At 40.4% G+C, this 21,500-nt stretch overlaps 2 protein-coding genes across 2 annotated transcripts in view; one reads left to right on the top strand and one right to left on the bottom strand.

Moving 5' to 3' along the window:
• Window positions 1–11,152, top strand: part of cnot11 (CCR4-NOT transcription complex, subunit 11) — a 13,546-nt gene extending 2,394 nt beyond the window's left edge. Inside the window, exons 3-8 of the mRNA XM_034885188.1 lie at window positions 968–1,132; window positions 3,376–3,528; window positions 4,598–4,800; window positions 5,734–5,936; window positions 6,159–6,255; window positions 10,621–11,152. Coding sequence (XP_034741079.1) covers window positions 968–1,132; window positions 3,376–3,528; window positions 4,598–4,800; window positions 5,734–5,936; window positions 6,159–6,255; window positions 10,621–10,818 — 1,019 coding nt within the window. The 3' untranslated portion in view covers window positions 10,819–11,152. The remainder of the gene's footprint in view (window positions 1–967; window positions 1,133–3,375; window positions 3,529–4,597; window positions 4,801–5,733; window positions 5,937–6,158; window positions 6,256–10,620) is intronic.
• A 2,546-nt stretch (window positions 11,153–13,698) lies between these two features.
• lcp1 (lymphocyte cytosolic protein 1 (L-plastin)) overlaps window positions 13,699–21,500 on the bottom strand; it is a 24,278-nt gene continuing 16,476 nt past the window's right edge. The window contains exons 9-16 of the mRNA XM_034885225.1: window positions 21,325–21,352; window positions 20,966–21,179; window positions 19,437–19,515; window positions 16,763–16,877; window positions 16,245–16,378; window positions 15,633–15,753; window positions 15,109–15,233; window positions 13,699–14,337 (exon numbers count right to left, since the gene is read on the bottom strand). Of these exons, the coding sequence (XP_034741116.1) occupies window positions 14,205–14,337; window positions 15,109–15,233; window positions 15,633–15,753; window positions 16,245–16,378; window positions 16,763–16,877; window positions 19,437–19,515; window positions 20,966–21,179; window positions 21,325–21,352 (949 nt within the window). The 3' untranslated portion in view covers window positions 13,699–14,204. The remainder of the gene's footprint in view (window positions 14,338–15,108; window positions 15,234–15,632; window positions 15,754–16,244; window positions 16,379–16,762; window positions 16,878–19,436; window positions 19,516–20,965; window positions 21,180–21,324; window positions 21,353–21,500) is intronic.

The raw sequence follows: 21,500 nt of genomic DNA, 5'->3' as shown, positions 1-21,500 counted from the left end.
TAAAAGAGACTTCAGATACAGTTTTAGGGGACCACTAAGGTCTATATAAAAGAGACTTCAGATACAGTATTAGGGGACAACTACGGTTTGTATAAAAGAATCCACAGAGCACCATGACATGGATCTTTAAAGTAGTTTAATGAGCTTTAAATTGCTTTATTTTGAAAAGCTGGTTATTTATCAATCATATATTATTAGTTAAACGTAATATGTAGTTTTACTACCCCCTTTTTTTCATAGGTTCATAAACCTATGAGCACCACTTTAGGTACATAGCTTTTTTTGTCATTCAACTTACATATGAGTCCACAAATGAACAAAATTTCATTCCACTGGCTCATAAATTCCGCCTTAACAAAAAATTAAATGATGTTACGCCCCAGTCTAAGGGTGCCTAGGAGGCAACATAAATCAGACTAATTGGCCCCATCTTCCCTGTTCCCCAAGCAGCCACAAAACTTAGGTTTTCGTCCCAACTTATTTATTGGACACAAACACAACTATATGACATAATTGGTGATCAAACAAAGGTATAACGTAACTAAGACTATAGGGTGGCCTACTACAAAAACCACAAACAAAACAACCCTGTCTGGAAAGTAACATTTTAACCTAACAAACCATAAAGGCCAAAAGAATAAAAATCACTTACCTTCCTAACTTAGAAAAACAGGAAAAAAACTAAACACATCGAAAGGTCCACCCATACAATTGGAAGCTGAAATATACTTAAACAAAAGTCAACATGTGGCAGGTTGGGAGGTGATGAGTGTAAAAATACAAACTGAGCCACTGAGTTTTAACTAGTTAAGTCTAAACTAACATGCCACACTAAAACAGAATTTTGACAGCATCATTAATATCAATATTGCACATGTTGAATGGCGGAAAATAAAAACTTCCACACTTTCCCGGTTGACATTCTAACACGTAAGTCTGTTTTGTGTCGTCCTCTGTCTTTCTGCAGGCTTCCTGCCTCCCATCACACAGCCCGAGAAGTTCTTCCTGTCCCAGCTGATGCTGGCGCCACCTCGGGATCTCTTTAAGAAGACACCCAGACAGGTGTCCTGCATGGACGTCGGCAACATGCCGCAGTCCATAGACATCAGCGGGCTGCAGCTGGCGTTAGCAGGTTAGCATACACCCAAAACAACAGTGCTCACAGGACCTATGTATCCTCAAATATAAGTTTGTTACATTTGTTCTAGTCTATATTGACGGCTTTTCATTCATGGGATTGTTCCGGTTCCGCCAGATGTTCCTCATTTTAGCCGGATGTCTGTCCCTGTCCTCTGTCTCTGTGTTGGCGCTCTAACCTGCGGCTGATTTCTGAGGACTATGGTTATTGCTCCTCAGATCTCTGCAGGGTAAATCCAGACAGCTAGCTAGACTATCTGGCCTTTTTGAATCTTGAAATTTGAAATTTTTGTCACCTTAGCTCAGTCCATAGGGAGTTGGGTTGGGAACCGGAGGGTCACTCGTTCAAATCCCCGTATGGACCCAAAAATTTGGGAGCGTGGATTGGTGGCTGGAGAGATGCCAGTTCAACTCCTGGGAACTGCCAGGTGCCCTTGAGCAAGGCACCGGACCCCCCGGACCGCTCAGGGCGCTGGTTCAGCTGGCAGCCCACTCACTCTGACATCTCTCCATGTATAGTGCATGTATAGGTCCCGAGCATGTGTGTGTATTTCAGGCCTGTGTGTGAGTACTAACAAAAAAGTGTGTACACAGAGTGTAGTGCAGTAATTTCCCCATTGGGGACTAATAAACAAATTTTCTTATCTCATCTTATCTTTTTGGACGTATCCGTTCCCATCCTTTTTGTTGCATTTTTATCGCCTTTTTGATGCCTTTTCGCCACCTTTTTGAGCCTGGTCCTACCAGACTCTGGTCCACTGGCCTGGTCCTACCAGACTCTGGTCCACTGGCCTGTTCCTACCATACTCTGGTCCACTGGACTTTTCCTACCGGACTCTGGTCCACTGGCCTGGTCCTACCAGACTCTGGTCCACTAGCCTGTTCCTACCAGACTCTGGTCCACTGGCCTGGTCCTACCAGACTCTGGTCCACTAGCCCGGTCCTACCAGACTCTGGTCCATTAGCCCGGTCCCTACTAGACTCTGGTCCCTTAGCCTGGTCCCTACCAGACTCTGGTCCGCTAGCCCGGTCCCTACTAGAGGGTAACGATTGGAATATATCGCAAACCCAGACGGAGTACTAAAAGAATGTGAAAACTGAGTGAAAGCACGTTGGAGGGCGGAGCCAGGTTAGGTTAGCTCACCCTGTTGTTGATGTTCACGTGATTTAACGTTCTTTACCAAGACTTCAAACTTAGGTTACTATTTCATAATGTTGTAGTTTCTCTTCCTGTTTTTCATTTACTCCACACACTCTGTATATCTTATCTGTATTTATATTTTTCCATTACAAGAAATTACTTTTTGAATATTATTTATGGTCACAGGTAAATATAATTTATATTGTGGTTACATACTTTTGCTATATTACTTTAATTACATATTTAATTTAATTTTAACGTCACTTACACTGCAATTTTGTTTTTTTTGTACTATGGCAACCGCACTTTACAACACTTTTATTTGACGCCACTTTACATTAAGTCTGCCCTCTGCTCATTGTCTGTTGTTTGCCTGTATGTTTGTGTTTGTGTGTGTTGTAGAAAATGTTGCTGTAGCAAGGGAATTATGGGGGAAGATTGGCACAAAGTCACTGTAAAAAGATCTTGTTAAGTCTGAAAGTTGAGCCGTGGCATAAAGAAAATAAGTGAACAGTTTGAGATTATTAAGATTCTGATAAATGAATATGTCCCTGTTAGTGTTGGTGTTTCATAGTCTTTCCACCAGAGGACGCTCTACAATGTCCCTGTTGGCAACACTGCTTTTTTTCACTGTGTTTTGTTCAAAGGACTTTGTTTCATATCTTAAGTATGTATTTTTGTACATTTTATTTATCAGAACTTTAATATACTTTGATGTACTGTTGTGACAATGGAACAAATTATATTAATTTAGTGAGAACTCATAAATAACTACAAATAACTAATGTTAGGGAAATCTGTTTATGTTTTGTTATGCATATATAGATTACTTGCTCTGGAGGAAACTACTAGAACTGTTGGGTCCTTGTAAATTCTGGAGTGTGGTCTATCTGTATAGTGTCTTGAGATAACTCTTGTTATGAATTGATACTATAAATAAAATTGAATTGAATTATTTAAAAATATGTATATATCGGCTGATATATCTGATTTTTAAATAAACAAATATTTGTATTGGTCTCGGCCTTAAAAACTTTTTATTTATTTATTGGTCGGGCTCTAGTTTTAAAGTTAAATGTGTTGTGTGTTGTGTGCAGAGCGTCAGTCGGAGCTGCCCACTCAGAGTAAAGCCAGTTTCCCCAGCATCCTGAACGACCCCGATCCAGACTCCTCCAACTCGGGATTCGACAGCTCCGTGGCCAATCAGATCATTGAGTCGCTGGTCACAGGGCCCCGCCCCCCACTGGAGAGTGAGTGGGTTTAATACTGATGTTGGTTTAAATGTGTAGAAAACAGAACAGAGTTGCATATACAGAACGTTTCCACTCAAATCAGAACCTGCGTTTCAACTAAAACTTCCTCTGCGGTAGCACAGGTTATAAATAAATGTTCAGATTAATATTCTATTTAAAATGATTTTTTTGGGACATTTGAAGCCTTTATTGACAGCTGAAGACATGGAAGAGGAGAGAGAGGGGGGATAATGCAGAAATGGCCGCAGGGCGGGGTTGAACCTGCGGCTTTAAATTGAGTAATACCTGTGGTCACGTCTAGTCTCTTTCGAGACGTCACACGCTGTTTTGCGATCACATTGGTATATTGAATAGATTTTAGATTTAGTTTCCATTCATTTTCACTGAATCGCACAACATTCACGTCTACCAGCACATGATCAATATGGGACAATTTGTTAGTTGTAAAACAATGACGCTATCAACACATCGATATGACGATGCAGAAGCAATTAGTCTTTTATTTTCCCTCTGGCACTGCTGCAAGACTCTTTCTTCGAGACATGTCTCGCTGTTTGAGCAACTTCCATTTAATCCGCAGGACGTACCACGGTTTGTCCTAACCTTTGTCGGCCATTTCCGTCAGGAGTTCCTTGTAAATTAAATTCAGAAAGTCTCGTACGTCCTCTTCCATCTGTCTTTGTTAACACCCGCCATGTGTACAGACAGAGAGGAAATACTGGGTGGAAATTAGCTCTAACTTCTTCTTCTTTGTTTTGTGGCGGGTTGCAACCATAAATGACCTGAAACCTAATCGCAATTCATTATTTATTCAGCAAATAACTTTTCCATCAGCGTTTATCACATAAGCCGAATATCGATCAAGATTAAATCCAATGATACCGAACTTATTTCCTTTGAGTCGATATTAATGTAATTTCATTGAATTTTACTGTTTCCTCAAGGCATTTTTCATTCAGTATCACTTAATTTGAATAAAAACGTGGGGATAGAAACATAGCTACAGACAGTGTAACAACATGAGGGTTAAAGCCCTGTGCGATGTCCTAACTCTCTCCCCTTTCAGGTCACTTCCGGCCCGAGTTCATCCGGCCGCTGCCACCGCTGCACGTGTGCGAAGACGAGCTGGCGTGGCTGAACCCCACTGAGCCGGACCACAGCGTCCAATGGGACCGCTCCATGTGTGTGAAGAACAGCACCGGCCTGGAGATCAAACGCATCATGGCCAAGGCCTTCAAGAGCCCGCTTTCCGCCCAGCAGCAGTCCCAGGTGAACTCCTCTCCCAACACCACGTCAAACCTAAATAAATAAAAACCTATTAAAACCTAATTTCAAGCACTGGAGGCGTTACATTGTCGATGTAACGGCGCTAATGCTCTTTTTTATTTTATTTAATTTATACTATTTATTGATCCCTTATAATAGGGAAAGTTTCTAATAATAATAATAATATTAATAATAATGTATGATAGGGAACGGATAATAGGGGATTCCCCACAAGGGGAAATTACAATTTACACTGTTGTTATTACACACTGCACACAGGCCTGAACAGATTAGACCTACAACCAATCAGAGCAACAGATTTACCGCCACCAATCAGAGCAACGAATAGACCCACAACCAATAACCAATCAGAACAACAGATAGACCTCCAACCAACAACCAATCAGAGCAATGGATAGACCTATCACCAATCAGTGCAATGGAAAGACCTACAACCAATCAGAGCAACAGATAAACCTTCAACCAATCAGAGCAACAGATAAACCTACAACCAATCAGAGCAACGGATCGTATAAGCCCCGCCCTGGCGATCTGATTGGTCCCAACAGCTGTGGTTTGAGCATAGTTGCTCCACAACTGACCCAACTACCCGACCTCAACTGTTGTGTGTGGGGCTACGTTTGACTAGCGTCCAGACTAACCAATCCCATAAGTACATGAAAATTTGACAGTGCAGAGACTGTTTATCTAACCATACGTCTGTGTACAGCTGTGTCAAATTTGGATTAATGTTGAAACATTCAGACATTTTTCACATCTTTTTTCTCGACATATTACCTTTCCCCCAACTTTTATTTAATGTATAATTTGTTTTGTTTATTTCTTTCTTTCTACTGATTCTGTTCTTTCTTTACATATAAAAACAAACCTTTAAGTGATTGAAATGCAGCCAGTTGATTGTGGTTTGGCCCCCAGCTGCTGGCGGAGTTGGAGAAAGATGTGAAGCTGGTGTACCACATCGGTCTGTCCCCATCCAAGCTGCCCGACCTAGTGGAGAACAACCCGCTGGTTGCCATAGAGATGCTGCTGAAGCTGATGCAGAGCAGCCAGATCACCGAGTACTTCTCCGTCCTCGTCAACATGGACATGTCTCTGCACTCAATGGAGGTCGTCAACAGGTCAGCACTGGTGTGTGTGTGTGTGTGTGTGTGTGTGTGTGTGTGTGTGTGTGTGTGTGTGTGTGTGTGTGTGTGTGTGTGTGTGTGTGTGTGTGTGTGTGTGTGTGTGTGTGCGCGTGCGCGTGCGCGTGCGTGCACGCGTGCGTGCACAGCGCAATTTGACACACGCGCGCGCGACCCAGATTATTAGACCAAGGGGAGTTCCTCTCTGTTTCTCCTTAGGTTGACCACGGCTGTGGATTTACCTCCAGAGTTCATCCACCTTTACATCTCCAACTGCATCTCCACCTGTGAACAGATCAAAGACAAGTACATGCAGGTACACTACCACACTTCACCCCTAATAATAATGATAAGAACAAAGTCGTTTGTTACTCTCCTCTAATCTGACCATAATATTAATAATTTTATGGCGCTTTCCGTCGCCGGTCGGTCAGGTTTAGACACCAGAACTCGTAGTTCACTAGAGTTACGGTGATTAAAAGATGGAGGTCTGTGTTCAAATCAGATGTTACTTCCCTTCCTGAAGGTTACCACGGTGACACAGTTTCGTTTTTCTGGGGAGGCAGGCTGATCTCATGAAGTTGTGTATGTATGACACACCAATATTGGGGTGTTATCAAGACGCATACTGGCTTTTTAGCGTGTATATCTACGCCGTTTGGCCTCTGTTGACTTACATTACCTTTTGTTAGCGTGTGAATTTACGCCATAGCGAGTAGTATGAAAGGAAAAATTATAGTGGTACAGCAGCAAAATCAGTCACACAGCACAGGATATAAATGAAATACTAGGATACAATATTCAATTCAATTCAATTCAATTTTATTTATAGTATCAATTCATAACAAGAGTTATCTCAAGACACTTTACAGATAGACCACACTCCATAATTTACAAGGACCCAACAGTTCTAGTAGTCTCCTCCAGAGCAAGCAACAGTGCAACAGTGGCGAGGAAAAACTTCCTTTAAGGCAGAAACCTCGGTCAGACGATGATGATTTAGATAAAGAAATAATTGAATTAAATTGATAAAGATCAAGTGAAGCAAAGCAGTCTAAACATGTATCTGGTTTTACAGCTGTTTCTGAAGTTCCTGAGTTTAGAGATAATATGCATACATATAATATACATGAAACTAGTATTGGAATATATACAAGTTGGAATACAAAAATGTTGCCGCTGGTTAAATAATATGATAGTAAATCCGTGAAGGGAGGTTGGTTGGGGGGGGCAGGCATCGTGTCACCCTGTGTCCCCCTTGTGTGATATTTTTTAAACTCAACCGTCGCCACGTATGTTTACGTCCGCCGTTGACATACACGTGGAGAGCTGAAAATGCGTCCAGATAACAAGCCGCTTGGCTTAGGAAAGTGGGCGTGTATATTTACGCCAAGTCATGATGTCATTTTGGGGGAGCACAGTCCCGTGTCTTTATCAACCGTATAACAGCAAATGGGATTCTCATTAATATATCACTGCAAAGATTTTAGCAGCGCATGTTTCTGTACATTAAAGGGTGACAACTGTTTGATTCAACCCGGACCCTACGTTCCTGTGTGTTTGTGTCTAAGTGACTGATGGGAACAACAATCTTTTACATAGTATATTTATTTATTTATTTAATATACTGTTTGTATGTACAGTGAGGAAAATAAGTATTTGAACACCCTGCTATTTTGCAAGTTCTCCCACTTAGAAATCATGGAGGGGTCTGAAATTGTCATCGTAGGTGCATGTAAATGTAAATGTGCTGTATTTATATAGCGCTTTTCCAGTCTTAACAACTGCTCAAAGCGCTTTTACATCTACAGGAAACATTCACCATTCACACACATTCATACACTGTGGCCGGGGCTGCCGTACAAGGTGCCACCTGCTCATCGGATAAACATTCACGCACATTCACGCACATTCACACTCCGATGCGCAGCACCGGGGGCAACTCGGGGTTCAGTGTCTTGCCCAAGAACACTTCGACAATGACTGCAGGGGCGGGGATCGAACCACCAACCTTCCGATTGGCAGGCAACCTCTCTACCACTGAGCCACAGCCGCCCCATGTCCACTCTGAGAGACATAATCTAAAAAAAAAAATCACAATGTATGAATTTTAACTATTTATTAGTTTGATACAGCTGCAAACAAGTATTTTAACACCTTAGAAAATCAATGTTACTATTTGGTACAGTAGCCTTTGTTTGCAATTACAGAGGTCAAATGTTTCCTGTAGTTTTTCACCAGGTTTGCACACACTGCAGAAGGGATTTTGGCCCACTCCTCCACACAGATCTTCTCTAGATCGGTCAGGTTTCTGGGCTGTCGCTGAGAAACACGGAGTTTGAGCTCTCTACAAAGATTCTCTAGTGGTTTTAGGTCTGGAGACTGGCTAGGCCACGCCAGAACCTTGAAATGCTTCTTACCCAGGGTGTCCGCTGGGTTTCAAAAAGTATTAAAAAGTGATAAATCTAAATTGTCAAAAGTGTTAAATGTAGTCTCAGAGGTATTTTCGTTTTTTTTATTATTATATTTTTTTTCAGACTATCAGGTGTCCTATTCTGATTGAAATTACATCCTGCGTTTACGTTTAAATATGGGCTTTGGCATGTCTGGGCACATAATCAAAGATCTTTCGTCTCCGTCTATGTTTGATGCTGATGTCATATTCAGTGGTCGTTCGACATCATCTCAGAACACTGCGCGCTCAACAGAAGTGGCTGGCTTACGTTTTATTTTAGACTTGCTTCAAGCCATATCTTCAAAGACTGGACAACCATTGTTGTCTTTTAATAGGCAAATGCAAGTTTTCTGATAGTGTTTAAGGACTGGCTCAGGCCTGTAATAGGGAATAACAGGCAGGCTTATTGTTCGGTGTGTAAAAAAAAAACATCAATGTCAACTGGATGGGAGCTAACGAACTTCGGTCGCATATGCAATCCACTAAACATTAAAATGGAATGCGTGCTCGGAGAGAGCAGTTAGTTATTCAACCAATCTCAGCTGTCTGTGCGGCTGCACCTCCACCAGCACCGCCGCAAATTAGTGCCACTTTAGGCCCACTGGCCAACGCTACGGCTCCATCAACATCTGACTTCCGGATGGCCATATAAAGAAAAACACTCCCAAAGCATGATGGTACCACCCCCATGCTTCACAGTAAGGATGGTGTTCTTGGGATGGTACTCATCATTCTTCTTCCTCCAAACACGGTTTTCGGAATTATGACCAAAAAGTTCTATTTTGGTCTCATCTGACCACATGACTTTCTCCCATGACTCCTCTGATTATCCAAATGGTCATTGGCAAACTTAAGACGGGCCTTGACATGTGCTGGTTTAAGCAGGGGAACCTTCCGTGCCATGCATGATTTCAAACCATGACGCCTTAGTGTATTACCAACAGTAACCTTGGAAACAGTGGTCCCAGCTCTTTTGAGGTCACTGACTAGCTCCTCCCGTGTAGTTCTGAGCTGATTTCTCACCTTTCTTATGATCATCGAGACCCCACAAGGTAAGATCTTGCATGGAGCCCCAGTCCGAGGGAGATTGACTGTCATGTTTAACTTCTTCCATTTTATAATGATTGTTCCAACAGTGGACCTTTTTTTACCAAGCTGCTTAGCAATTGCCCCGTAGCCCTTTCCAGCCTGGTGTCTTTATGCAGCTAACGACCTCAAACAGGTACATCTAATTTAGGATAATAAATGGAGGTGGACATTTCGAAGGCAGACTAACAGGTCTTTGAGGGTCACAATTATAGCTAGCTAGATAGACAGGTGTTCAAATACTTATTTGCAGCTGTCTCATACAAATAAATAGTTAAAAAATCATACGTTGGGATTTCTGGATTTCTTTTTTTTTTGATTATGTCTCTCCCAATGGACACGCACCTATGATGACAATTTCAGACCCCTCCATGATTTCTAACTGGGAGAACTTGCAAAATAGCAGATACTTATACTTATTTTCCTTACTGTATGTATGTACAGTATGTATGTGTGCATAGTGTGTATATGTGTGTGTGTGTATACAGTATGTATGTAGGGCTGCACAATTAATCGAATTTTGATCACGATTTTGACTTCCCACAATCAAATTTGCGCGATTGAGCGTTTTTTTTTTTTTTTTAAAGAGTCATTTCATAGAACGCTCCGCGTTTTTTGCATAGCCCATCTACCGCTCCGTAACACCTGTCAGATCATTTGCCAGTCAGAGTTGTTCACTGCACCCCGTGCAGCTTAGTCTCTAGATGTAGACAGTCACAGAGGACAGAGTAACGGGAGGAAGTGCTAGTCGGTGCTAGTTAGCGTCTGTTAGCTGTTAGTTCCTCTAGGACGCACCGGTGCTAATGTCCTCGCATCCGCTGCAATGCTGTTTATATGGATATGCATGTGCAAATGTATGTTTGTAAATGTATTGTATTTATATGTATGTGTGTGTGTGTGTGCTTGTACTGTGTGTATATATACTGGACCAATGTCAAAGATTGTTGTTCAGTCCAGGTTAAAAATAACGGTCGTTACCATTTAATAATTATTTCATCCAGACCAAACGTGATGACAGAATTTCAACACAAGTCTTCCGGCATTTAATCATGTCCAGTTTGCTAAGACTCCCCTTTGTGACGCAGCGTTTCCATGGGGATTGCATCCCAATCTGAGAGTGTTTTTCTCTCTGTTCTCCAGAACCGTCTGGTCCGTCTGGTCTGCGTCTTCCTCCAGTCCCTGATCCGGAACAAGATCATCAACGTCCAGGACCTGTTTATTGAGGTCCAGGCTTTCTGCATCGAGTTCAGCCGCATCCGAGAGGCCGCCGGCCTCTTCCGCCTCCTCAAGACCCTGGACACAGGAGAAACCCCAGCTGAGGCCAAACCTGCCAAATAGTGGTCCCCAGAGACAGTGGACAGACAGAAGGGTCCGAGGCAAGCGTCCTTCATGTCTCTGTTCAACACCACAGTTAATAGTGTAAATATGTAGTGACGCTTTCCTCTCTGAACTCTGTCATTATTTTCCTCTCTTTCTGTCTCTCTCTCGTTCTTTGTCTCTCTTTGTGTCTCTCTCACTGTGTTTTTTTCTCTCTTTCTCTTTTTTCCAGAAGTAATTGAACAAAAGGATTAACTCAGTTCACCTTTTCTTTTTCTTTTTTTACCAGAGCTCTCTTTCCTTTGGAAAATGTTGCATCTTTTCTTTAATTATTAAACAGATTTGTTTAATTGAATCTTGTATTTTAATTATTCAGTCATATTTTCTCCTCAGTTGTTGTCGTCGATCTTAGGGTTGGGTACCGAACCCGGTACCGACCAAATCACGTCAGTACTACTGTAAAATGAAACTTATCTGATCTGTCCTCTCTGCATATTCACAGAGAGCGGAGGTCTGACACACACACACACACACACACACACACACACACACACACACACACACACGCGTTACACTCCCTCTGAGACGAGCAGACTGAGGTTGTAAGAAAATCTTTTTTTTCTACAGCAACAAGGCAACCCAAAGAGTTTTACATGAAACAATTAGAAGGCTAAAACAGGCTAAAATATAATTATATACAAATGCAAGAAAAAAAGTTACAGTGAAAAAGAAATTAATAATGTTATAGGTTGTAGGGACAGGTTTGGGAGGAGAGAGGGAGCGGTTTTATTTTTCTTTAGGTTTTGTCAGGGTAAAATATAAATAAATATTTTGTTTTAATTACAGGGGGAAAAAAGTACCTTTTGGTCCTGGGAACTGAAATTCGGGTATCGGGACTATTATTGGTTTATTGTGAAAGTCCATATGTGTGAAAGAAACTAATCATCACTCAGCATTTTAACCTCTGAGTCAGCTGTTACTGGAACCATTTAACGTCAGGGTTCAACGCTGAGCTTTTTTTCCACTTGTCTGGTGGGGAAAGTTAAAATAATTCTCCATTTTTACTGGCACCTATACATTTTTTTTTTTTTTTATTCAGCCGCACAGAATTGTTTTTTGGGTAAAAAGCGTTAAAATAGAACGTAACAATATCGGAAAAATAATCAGATTTGGACAAAAAGAGATTTGGAAAATGTTTGTTTATGACTATTTTTGGCATACTATGACTTTTTATGACTTTTTGAACATACTGCACTTAGTTTTTAGATATGTGATGACACCTCTTGGGTATTCTTCTCTGACTTTTTATAACTTTTTTTTGACTTACTACTGTATACTTTGACTTGTTATGATATTTTTGAACATAATATACTGTAACTTTTTATGACTTTTTTATCATACTACACTGTTCCATATTGTGATGACCCCTCCCTGCAGGTGATTAGGAGCCAGTCCCATGCCCAGGTGGGGCAGGAGCATCAACCACACCTGAATCCACTCTGCCTGATTGCGTCCTGATTTCTATTGAAGAAGGTTAGTTAGTTAGTTAGTTCATGTTAGTTCATGTTTATTGTCCCCATAGGGAAATTAGGTTGCAGATCACATCACATCACATGGTATACAACATTAACACAGATAAGGCAGGGAGGAAAAACAAAAAAACAAGACATATATACACCACCACTTGTACCATAAACCAGAATAATATGAAGGGGGGGGGATGTAGAATTCCAGACCAGCTGGGAGAAAGAAGAGAATAAAATAGATACACAAAATATATATATATTGGTTGGAGCTGTTCCCTGGTTTTGGTTAGGTTTGTCTTTTGGGTTCTGTTTTTTTTTTCCTCACCTTCACGTATTTGCACTACCGAAACTACTATACTATAACATGTTTTATACTATATTATGGTCATATTTCATTTGGGTTGAATAAATTGGTTTTAATTTGATGCTTAATTATAATTATGTGTGGTGTCTCTTCTTTTGTTGTGAATTTGAGCTGGTTCATGACATGATACTATTAAGTTTTTTTACATAATTTACTATGCCTTTGTTGACATACTATACTATGACTTTTTATGACTTTGGACATACTATACTATAACTTTTTATGATGTTTTTTGATTTAATAACTTTACTATGCCAAGACATTTTATAACTTTTTCAACATACTATGAGTTTTTATACATTTTTCAACATACTATACTATATTTAGGAAGTCTTAAATTGCTCTTTATCTCAGGTATGTATTAGTTGTTTAAGGAAAATCTCTCTGAGCTTAAATACATCAGGACAACACAAGGTTTAATACAAAAATCTGTTTATTTGTTTGTGATTTGCATACTTTTATAATCAAGAGGAATCCTGAGAGTCAATATTTATCCCAGAAACAAACGGTAACATGTGAAAACATCAACAAATCTTTAAAATGCTGCAGAGAATTACAAGGATTCAAACTAAATAATGCAACAAAAAAAGGTTTTAACAATCACATTTGAAATCTTTGTGGAAATAAAACAAGAACTGCTTGAGTTTAAAGTCAAAGTTTTTATAAAGTATACATTGGCTTGAATAAGTTTACACACCCATGCTAAAGTTGATTAAAAAGACGAATAAAAAACACCTTTTGGGAATCAATCCTAATGCCTTAATTAAAACAAATTAGAAAAATCCAACCTTTAAGGACACCAATTGTCTTTGTGAATGAATAATGTATCATAAAAACATACATTTTCTTCCTTAAAATACGTAAGTGTCCAGCCCCCTATGTGAAAATACATGGGCATAAGTACCCCCCATGTTAAAAATAAGTGTCCTCATCCATTTAATAACTGGCCTTTAATGATAAAAATCTGCCTGCCTCTATGGGAATTTAACAAAGGGGTGTATACTTATGTCCCTGTGTTTTAAGGAAGGACATTTATTTATTCACAATACATTCTTCATTTCCAAATAAAATTGGTGTCTTTAAAAGGTTGGATTTTCCTAAATTTTTTGAATTAAGGCATTAAGATTAATTTACAAAACATGTTTTTTTATTCCTCGTTTTAATTAACTTTAGCATGGGGGTGTAAACTTATTCAAACCACTGTATGTGAGGAATATCTGTAACAGACTGCTGTGGGGTATTTCATTTATTATGTTTGTACTATGTACTTTATTTTATTTATTTATGTATGTAAAGGAGCATTGTTGCTTTGCAAAATGAAATGTTTTGTTCTTACGAGAATTTGTAATGTAATTTGAAATTAAGTTTAATAAAACTTCTTTTAAAAGACTGCAGTGGTTTTACTGAACTTTTCTTTCCAATGTCGTTTTTATTTTGAGACATTGATGTTTTTGAATGCGTCCCATAATTTATCTTCCATTCTTCTTGTGTGTGAATATTTTGGGTGTCTGTGTTCTTCAGGCTATCTTCATGCCACGCGCCATGAGGCAGGCGAACACCGTCATCACCATCTTGGGTTTGATCTCCACCAGGTCCTCCGGCAGCGCGTACACCCGAGCGCCGATCTTTCTTGCCATGGAGATGGCGTACCTGGTAACACAACCATGCAGTGATGAGAACAACGTTTCTCTCTCTACACCTCTTCACAATCACTTTGGGACGTTGTTTGACATGCAAAATACAGCGTAAAATACAGTAAAAAAGAAATCATACATGATGTTTTTCGGTTAGATCTGACTGTCAAACTAGATGGTAAAATAAAGTTCTGTGGCGTTCATTTGCGTTCACCGTTAAAACATAATAAAATATTTAACCCACTAGTATCGATCAGGGCTCAGTATCGGCCAATACGCAGGTTTAGGAATAAGAATTGTATCGGGAAGAAAAAGACGGTATCAGACTCCGATACCATGTCTTTTTTGACATGACATATAAACAAAACTTGCTACATCTAAATGATCCAGTCCCATTAAATGAATTTAAGGCCATGTTAAAATGCCATGTAACTCCAAAATTTAACTGCCACATGTGACGTGTTCCTTTCCTCTATGTGTGATGCTTGTGTGTTTTGATTGTGCTGTATACAGATGCTGTATTTCTACATGCTGTATTCCTATGTGCTGTATTCCTACGTGCTGTATTTCTACGTGCTGTATTTCCACATGCTGTATTCCTACATGCTGTATTCCTACATACTGTATTTCTACATGCTTTATTTCGATTTAAATTGTAACTGGTGTGCCGTCCTGGCCGGGTCTCCCTTGGAAAAAAAGATTTCAATCTCAAGGGACTTCCTGGTTAAATAAAGTTTAAATGAGTAAAAATTAACATCAGATCATTAGTGAGGAGACGAGTTCCTACTTTGCGTTGTTGAGTTTCTCATCCTCCGTCAGGTCTTCTGTCTTCACCAGGTCGTATCGGATCGATCCGGGCTGGATGGAGTCAATCAGGTCCAGAACCGGCATGCTGCTGCTGATGGACAAGTCCTACACACACGCACACACACACACAGACACACACGCACGCAGACACACACACAGTCCCACACACACACACACACACACACACACACACACACAGACACATATACACAGACACACACACACGCAGACACACAAACACGCAGAAACACACACACACGCACACACAGTCAAACACATGCACACACGCAGACACACACACACACAGACAAACACATGCACACACGCACGCACACACACACACACACACACACACACACACACACACACAATTAAATCCTCCTTCCGTTACCACCAAAGACACGGAGCTGCTCAACCAGCGGTGCCAGAAGACTTTGTCATGAACTATATTTATGGAAAACAAGCTCAGAATGAAAAAGCAGCAATGTGATCATCACAACACACCTTGAAACTGGAGATTTTGGGTTTCCCGGCGTGTGTGAGAGTGTCGTTGACCCAGGACACGATGGTGTCGTCGGTCACCTTCTGTCCGTCGCCCAGGTCCTCCAGGATGTTCAGCGTGTATCTGAGGGAGCAGACAGCAGCTTTCAAAAGAAAGGCTTCACCTGCCTACGTGGTAGCAATATACACTCTAAGGGAAAGTCTATTTTAACAGCTAGCCAATGAGAGCCTGGCTTTCAGCATCCTTTACCCAGCTCATGAATATTACTGAGCTTAGGCAACATGACTTCAGACTGACCAGCTGTTGTTATTGGCCTTATTTCTCCTTTAATTTTTTTTTCAGTGGCTAGAGCTGACACACACACACCTCTGTAAAGAAAAAAACACTAGAGCGAGAAATTCAAGATGGGAAACTAACAGCTAACACACACACACACACACACACACACACACACACACACACACACACACACACACACACACACACACACACACACACACACACACAGAAACCTTACCGGAGTGTCCCAATTTAGTGTACTTGTCTTTTAACTTTTGTGAATGAAACTGAACCGAACATGAAGGTTTGAAAGCGTTTGAACTAAGAGTTGTTACCTCCTCATGAGCTGCCAGAGCAGAGCAAGGGTGAGGGTTCGATTCCCAGCGTTCAGGTCCTGGCCGGCAATGCCCACCAGAGAGAACTTGGCCACGTCCTTTCCTAACTTGACTGCGTAGTTGCAGTTCTCCAGCTGTGACAGACAGAGATTAGACTTCAGTTTAAGTTCTTTCAAAACAAATTTAGATATATAGACCTTAGTGGTCCCCTACTACTGTATCTGGAGTCTCTTTTATATAGACCTTAGTGGTCCCCTAATCATGTCTGAAGTCTCTTTTATATAGACCTTAGTGGTCCCCTAATACTGTATCTGAAGTCTCTTTTATATAGACCTTAGTAGTCCCCTAATACTGTATATCTGTAAATTCAGCCTTGGTGCAGAATTACAGATAACTTCTGCTAGGATTTTACACTATGAATAAAATGTAATAGAAAACTAAGTGCCAAGTTTTTTCTTGACAGAAGCCTTGTTTTGGATTGTGTGTGTGTGTGTGTGTGTGTGTGCGCGCTGTGGTACCTTCTTCATGTTGCTGCCCAGTTTGGGGTAGGGCGGCTTGTTGACTTGGTCCCAGTCCACTCGGACCTTAATCTTCTCGTACAACTGAAAGATCACCAGGGCGTCATCAATGTCTCTGTAACATGCACACACGCAGGCAGGGTCACACACACACAAACACACACAGACACACACTATCTGTGCTGCTACGCGTGTTTTTTTCTAGAGCCCAAACGATATATTGGCCGATATTAGACATTTCCCAAACTATTGGTATTGGCATTCAAAACGGTCCATAAAAATATGCAACATTAGCGTTCCATAGTCTTTCCACCAGAGGACACTCTGCAACGTCCTTGTTAGTGATGCCGTTGCATAGTCTGTCCACCAGAGGACGCTCTACAACGTCCCTGCTAGTGATGGCGTTGCATAGTCTGTCCACCAGAGGACACTCTACAACGTCCCTGTTACTGACGGCGTTGCATAGTCTGTCCACCAGAGGACGCTCTACAACGTCCCTGTTAGTGATGGTGTTGCATAGGGCTGCACGATTATGGCCAAAGTAATTATCACTTTTTTTTTAGATTTTTTATTTGGTGAATAGGTTCAGCACGGGTCGAATGGCTGGTCAGCGGAGTTACACACGTTGTGTGAATGAAATGTGTGTATTGTCACTGCGCTGCATTTTTGTGAACTATGATATTCTGGCCATGGGTCACATCTCTCGCCTAGGTCCAGCAGCTCCGTCTCACATGCTGTTACTCCACGAACTGAAGTTAGTTGCATTCAATAACTTTTTCTGTGTTGGCGTGGCCGCCGCAATAGCAGAGTTACCAGCGGAAATATATACCAATATACAGCTGTGTTAATAATTGAAACTGTGGTAAAATGTCAGAAGTGTCGACCGGCAGCAGCTGTGTCTCTCCATGTTGCTACGCAGAAGTGTATGAGTGAATGGGGGCGGGGCTGCACAGAGAATAAAAGGAGCAATCCAAACACAGACACGGCTTTACAGAATAAATGGGTCATCTAATGAAAAATTAAACCATATCAATATAAACAACATTGCTTCGTTTATGGAGAGGCAGCGGATGCGAGGACATTAGGTGCACCGTGCAACGTGAGGAAAAATATTACTCGCACCCTAGAGGCCTGTGAGCTAACAGACACTAACTAGCACCGACTAGCACTCGTCACTGCTGTTGTCTGAAAAACAACAGATGGGATGTTGCGTTTACTGGTAAACTGGTCAAACTTGTGACCGATGTAGGACGCTTGCTATCTGTTGTGGAATTTTCCTTGCGTTACTCTGTCCTCTGTGACTGTCTACATCTAGAAACTAAGCTGCGTGCAGGAAACAACTCTGACTGGCACATGATCAGACAGTGGTCAAAATTGTGAGCGTCATTAAAATTTGATTAATTGTGCAACCCTAGCATTGCATAGTCTGTCCACCAGAGGACGCTCTACGACGTCCCTGTTAGTGTTGCCTTTGCATAGTCTGTCCACCAGAGGACGCTCTACAACGTCCCTGTTAGTGATGGCATTGCATAGTCTGTCCACCAGAGGACGCTCTACAACGTCCCTGTTGGCAACACTGATAATGTGTTAATGTGTTTTTGTTCAAAGGACTTTCATATCTTAAGTTTAGATTTTTATACATTTTATTCATCAGAACTTTAATATAGTTTGATGTTCTGCTGAGACAATAAAACAAATTATAATCATATTATTTTAGTGAGAACTCATAAATAACTGTAAATAACTAATTTGTTAACTAAGTTAGGGAGGGAGTTAGATTGTATATATATATATGCTATATCAGCTGATACATCGGAACTTTGGATTTTTAAATAACCAAATATTTGCATTGTATCGGTCTAGCCGGCTCTAGCTGCTTCTACTTATGTCTTTTAAATGAAATAGCCAGTAAAATAAAGGCTTTTTAAAAAATGTTGAGGAAGGGTGCCTTGGATTTCCCTTTTTTTCTATACTTAACTGAATTCCCGACCCCAAAGAGCACCTTCAAACATCTGACTGAACTTCCTGAGCACCCTGGACTTTTTTTTGTCTTTCCACCTAAGTCTTTTATTTGCTTCCATATTTCACCTACTTTTTTTTTTTGAAGGCAGGAAAGCGATTTAGTGTTCTAGAGAAGAAGAGTAGCACAATGGAGAATATTTCTGGAATGGAAATCATTTATACCACCAAAAGCCTCCATGTGGCTTTGTGATACTATGTTGTTTCTAAAAATAAAAAAATAAATAAAATATTCCCTTAGAGGATCATCCAGAAAATTTTACAAAAACTGTGACCCTTTACGTCTTACTTTGAAAGACTTACTGCTCTTCCCTCTTCATAACTGCTAGGGATGGAAGGATGGTAGAGCACAGTGACTTACGACAATGATTATACGCTATCATGAGTGATAGAAGAAAGGTGTTTTTTTCTGTTATTATTTTTTAAATAGTATTTTATTTATTAATTAATTTTATTATTTTATTTATTTATTTATTTTTTTTTTTTTTTTCTACGTCCTTTTCTCGGAATAAGGGTTTGTAGTGGGTAGGACAGGGTTAATAGAAAGATGTCTTGTTACAATTGACATTGTAATGTTGGACTGTATGTTGTACTTTCTCTAACACATTAAAAATACTTGTAAAAAATAAAAAAGATGAAGAGTGCGTGTTCTTACACGTAGAGGTGGTTGACCCGAGGGTTGACCCCAAGCGAGTTCATCCAGTTCCTGAAGGTCCGCTCCTCCCTGGTTTCCCCTGGATGAAAAACATTGGTGAAATACCAGCAGAAGTGGTGTAACAAAGCTGAATAATAATAAATAAATGACTGAGATGTGAAGGAAGGCCTCATTATTCAAACATAATTTCTTTCTTTTTCAACCTGGACCCCAGTTTCCCATACATTGTCTGCTGTCTGTCTGTTTTACATGTATGTTAACGTCTCTTCGTAGACATACACACGCATAGTTCATAATGCATACAGATAACACGCCACAAGTCGGGGTGTATGTCTACGCGAAGTCATGATATCACGTTGAAATGACAAAACAAATCTTTTTCTGACAGGCTCAGATTATTATTCTAAGTGTCTAAGAGTAAGATCCTTTTAATTTAACATGAAACAGACCGGAAATCACCATCACCAAACCCAGCAGACTCCATGTAAATAATCAGTACTTCTGGCGTGTACAGAAACAGACTCCATGTAAATAATCAGTACTTTTAGCGTGTATAGAACCAGACTCCATGTAAATAACCAATACTTTTAGCATGCATAGAGCCAGACTCCTTGTAAATAATAAGTACTTTTAGCGTGTATAGAGCCAGAATATCACCACATGTAAATGGGTGAATTAAGAGTTTATTTCAACCAGACCAGAGTGGTGATTGTAGGAACAGTGGGAAGACGAACCAAGACGGCTTTTGGTAGTTTTATTTTATTTCTGTTGACTTTGAATGAAGTGAGTTTTACAATGTTAAAGTCCTAATTATTTACATGGAATCTGGTGGGTTTGGTGATGGTGACTTAGGGACTTTCATGTTGAACTAAAAGGATCTTCCTCTTTAACAAAAAACTATTTCTCTGTAGGGTTCCTTTCCATAATATTGTCAGACATTTCAAATAATAATTTAAGCCTTTCAGCCGCAAAACAGGACTTTTAGTGACTTTTAGTGGACGCTAACTGACTCCACATCGTAATGCGCAATTAGACACAAAAACATGGGAAAATAGGTTGAAAAATACCAAAGTTACCCTTAAAGGTTGGACAATAATCTGTGTGCTTTGGATATTCTTGTTCATGCTTGATGGGAAAACATCTACTTCTTTGATATAGGAACTTATGTTCTTTTTATTTACCCAAAATAACATGATTGATTCCACAAAACGCTCTTTGGCAAATACAAATCTCTACTTTCACTAATGTTGGGGTGTCTTCTTAAATTTTATAGCATTTGAAAAACAAATTATAGTGGTTTTGAAATAGTATTGAGTAAAAGTTGACGTATTCCAGTCTGTGATTATCATCAAAATCCATTCCTTTAATTTTAGTCTAAATAATTCTTAATTCCTACTTTTCTTACTCAAACATTAGGTATAATTTCCTATTAAATGAGGTTTATTGAGCATAAATCTAAATAAATAGACAAAAACATAAGAAAAAGTTAAAAACATCGATAAAAAAGCATCAACAAAACTCTGCACTACCTTCGATGGAGCTCCAGTCAAAATCCTGGTTCTCGGGTTTCTTCAGAGCCGGGTACTTGTTGAACAAATTGGCAACGAAAGCCAGGTTCAGTTTGGGGTTTCCGCGGACGACATCCGTTGGCATGACGAACTGTCGGGCTCCGAGCCGGTCGGCCTGATCCAGCATGCACTCAGCTCGCTTCACGTCGTCTTTCTCCTGCAGAGCAACATCCGGCTCCATTTACTTACATTACTTACATAAAATTATATATTTAAAAAAATTACATATTACTAGTTACATTACTTATTACATTACTTACATTTGCCTCCATTTACTTGCTACACTTGTTTAAAAAGGAAGATCTTCTGCTACGTTTCACCCTGCTCTTTTCTCCCCTCTCATTCCCCCTGCTCTGGTGTTTCCACCTCTCACTCGTGCTCTGGCATTTCCCCCCTCATTCAGGCTCTGGCGTTTATTCCTCTTTTTCCCCCTGCTCTGGCGTTTCCCCCTCTCAGTCCCCCTGCTCTGGCGTTTCCCACCTCATTCAGGCTCTGG

This window comes from Etheostoma cragini, chromosome 11, assembly GCF_013103735.1.
Source record: "Etheostoma cragini isolate CJK2018 chromosome 11, CSU_Ecrag_1.0, whole genome shotgun sequence".
Taxonomy (NCBI): domain Eukaryota; kingdom Metazoa; phylum Chordata; class Actinopteri; order Perciformes; family Percidae; genus Etheostoma; species Etheostoma cragini.
This window is presented reverse-complemented; position numbering and strand designations above follow the sequence as displayed.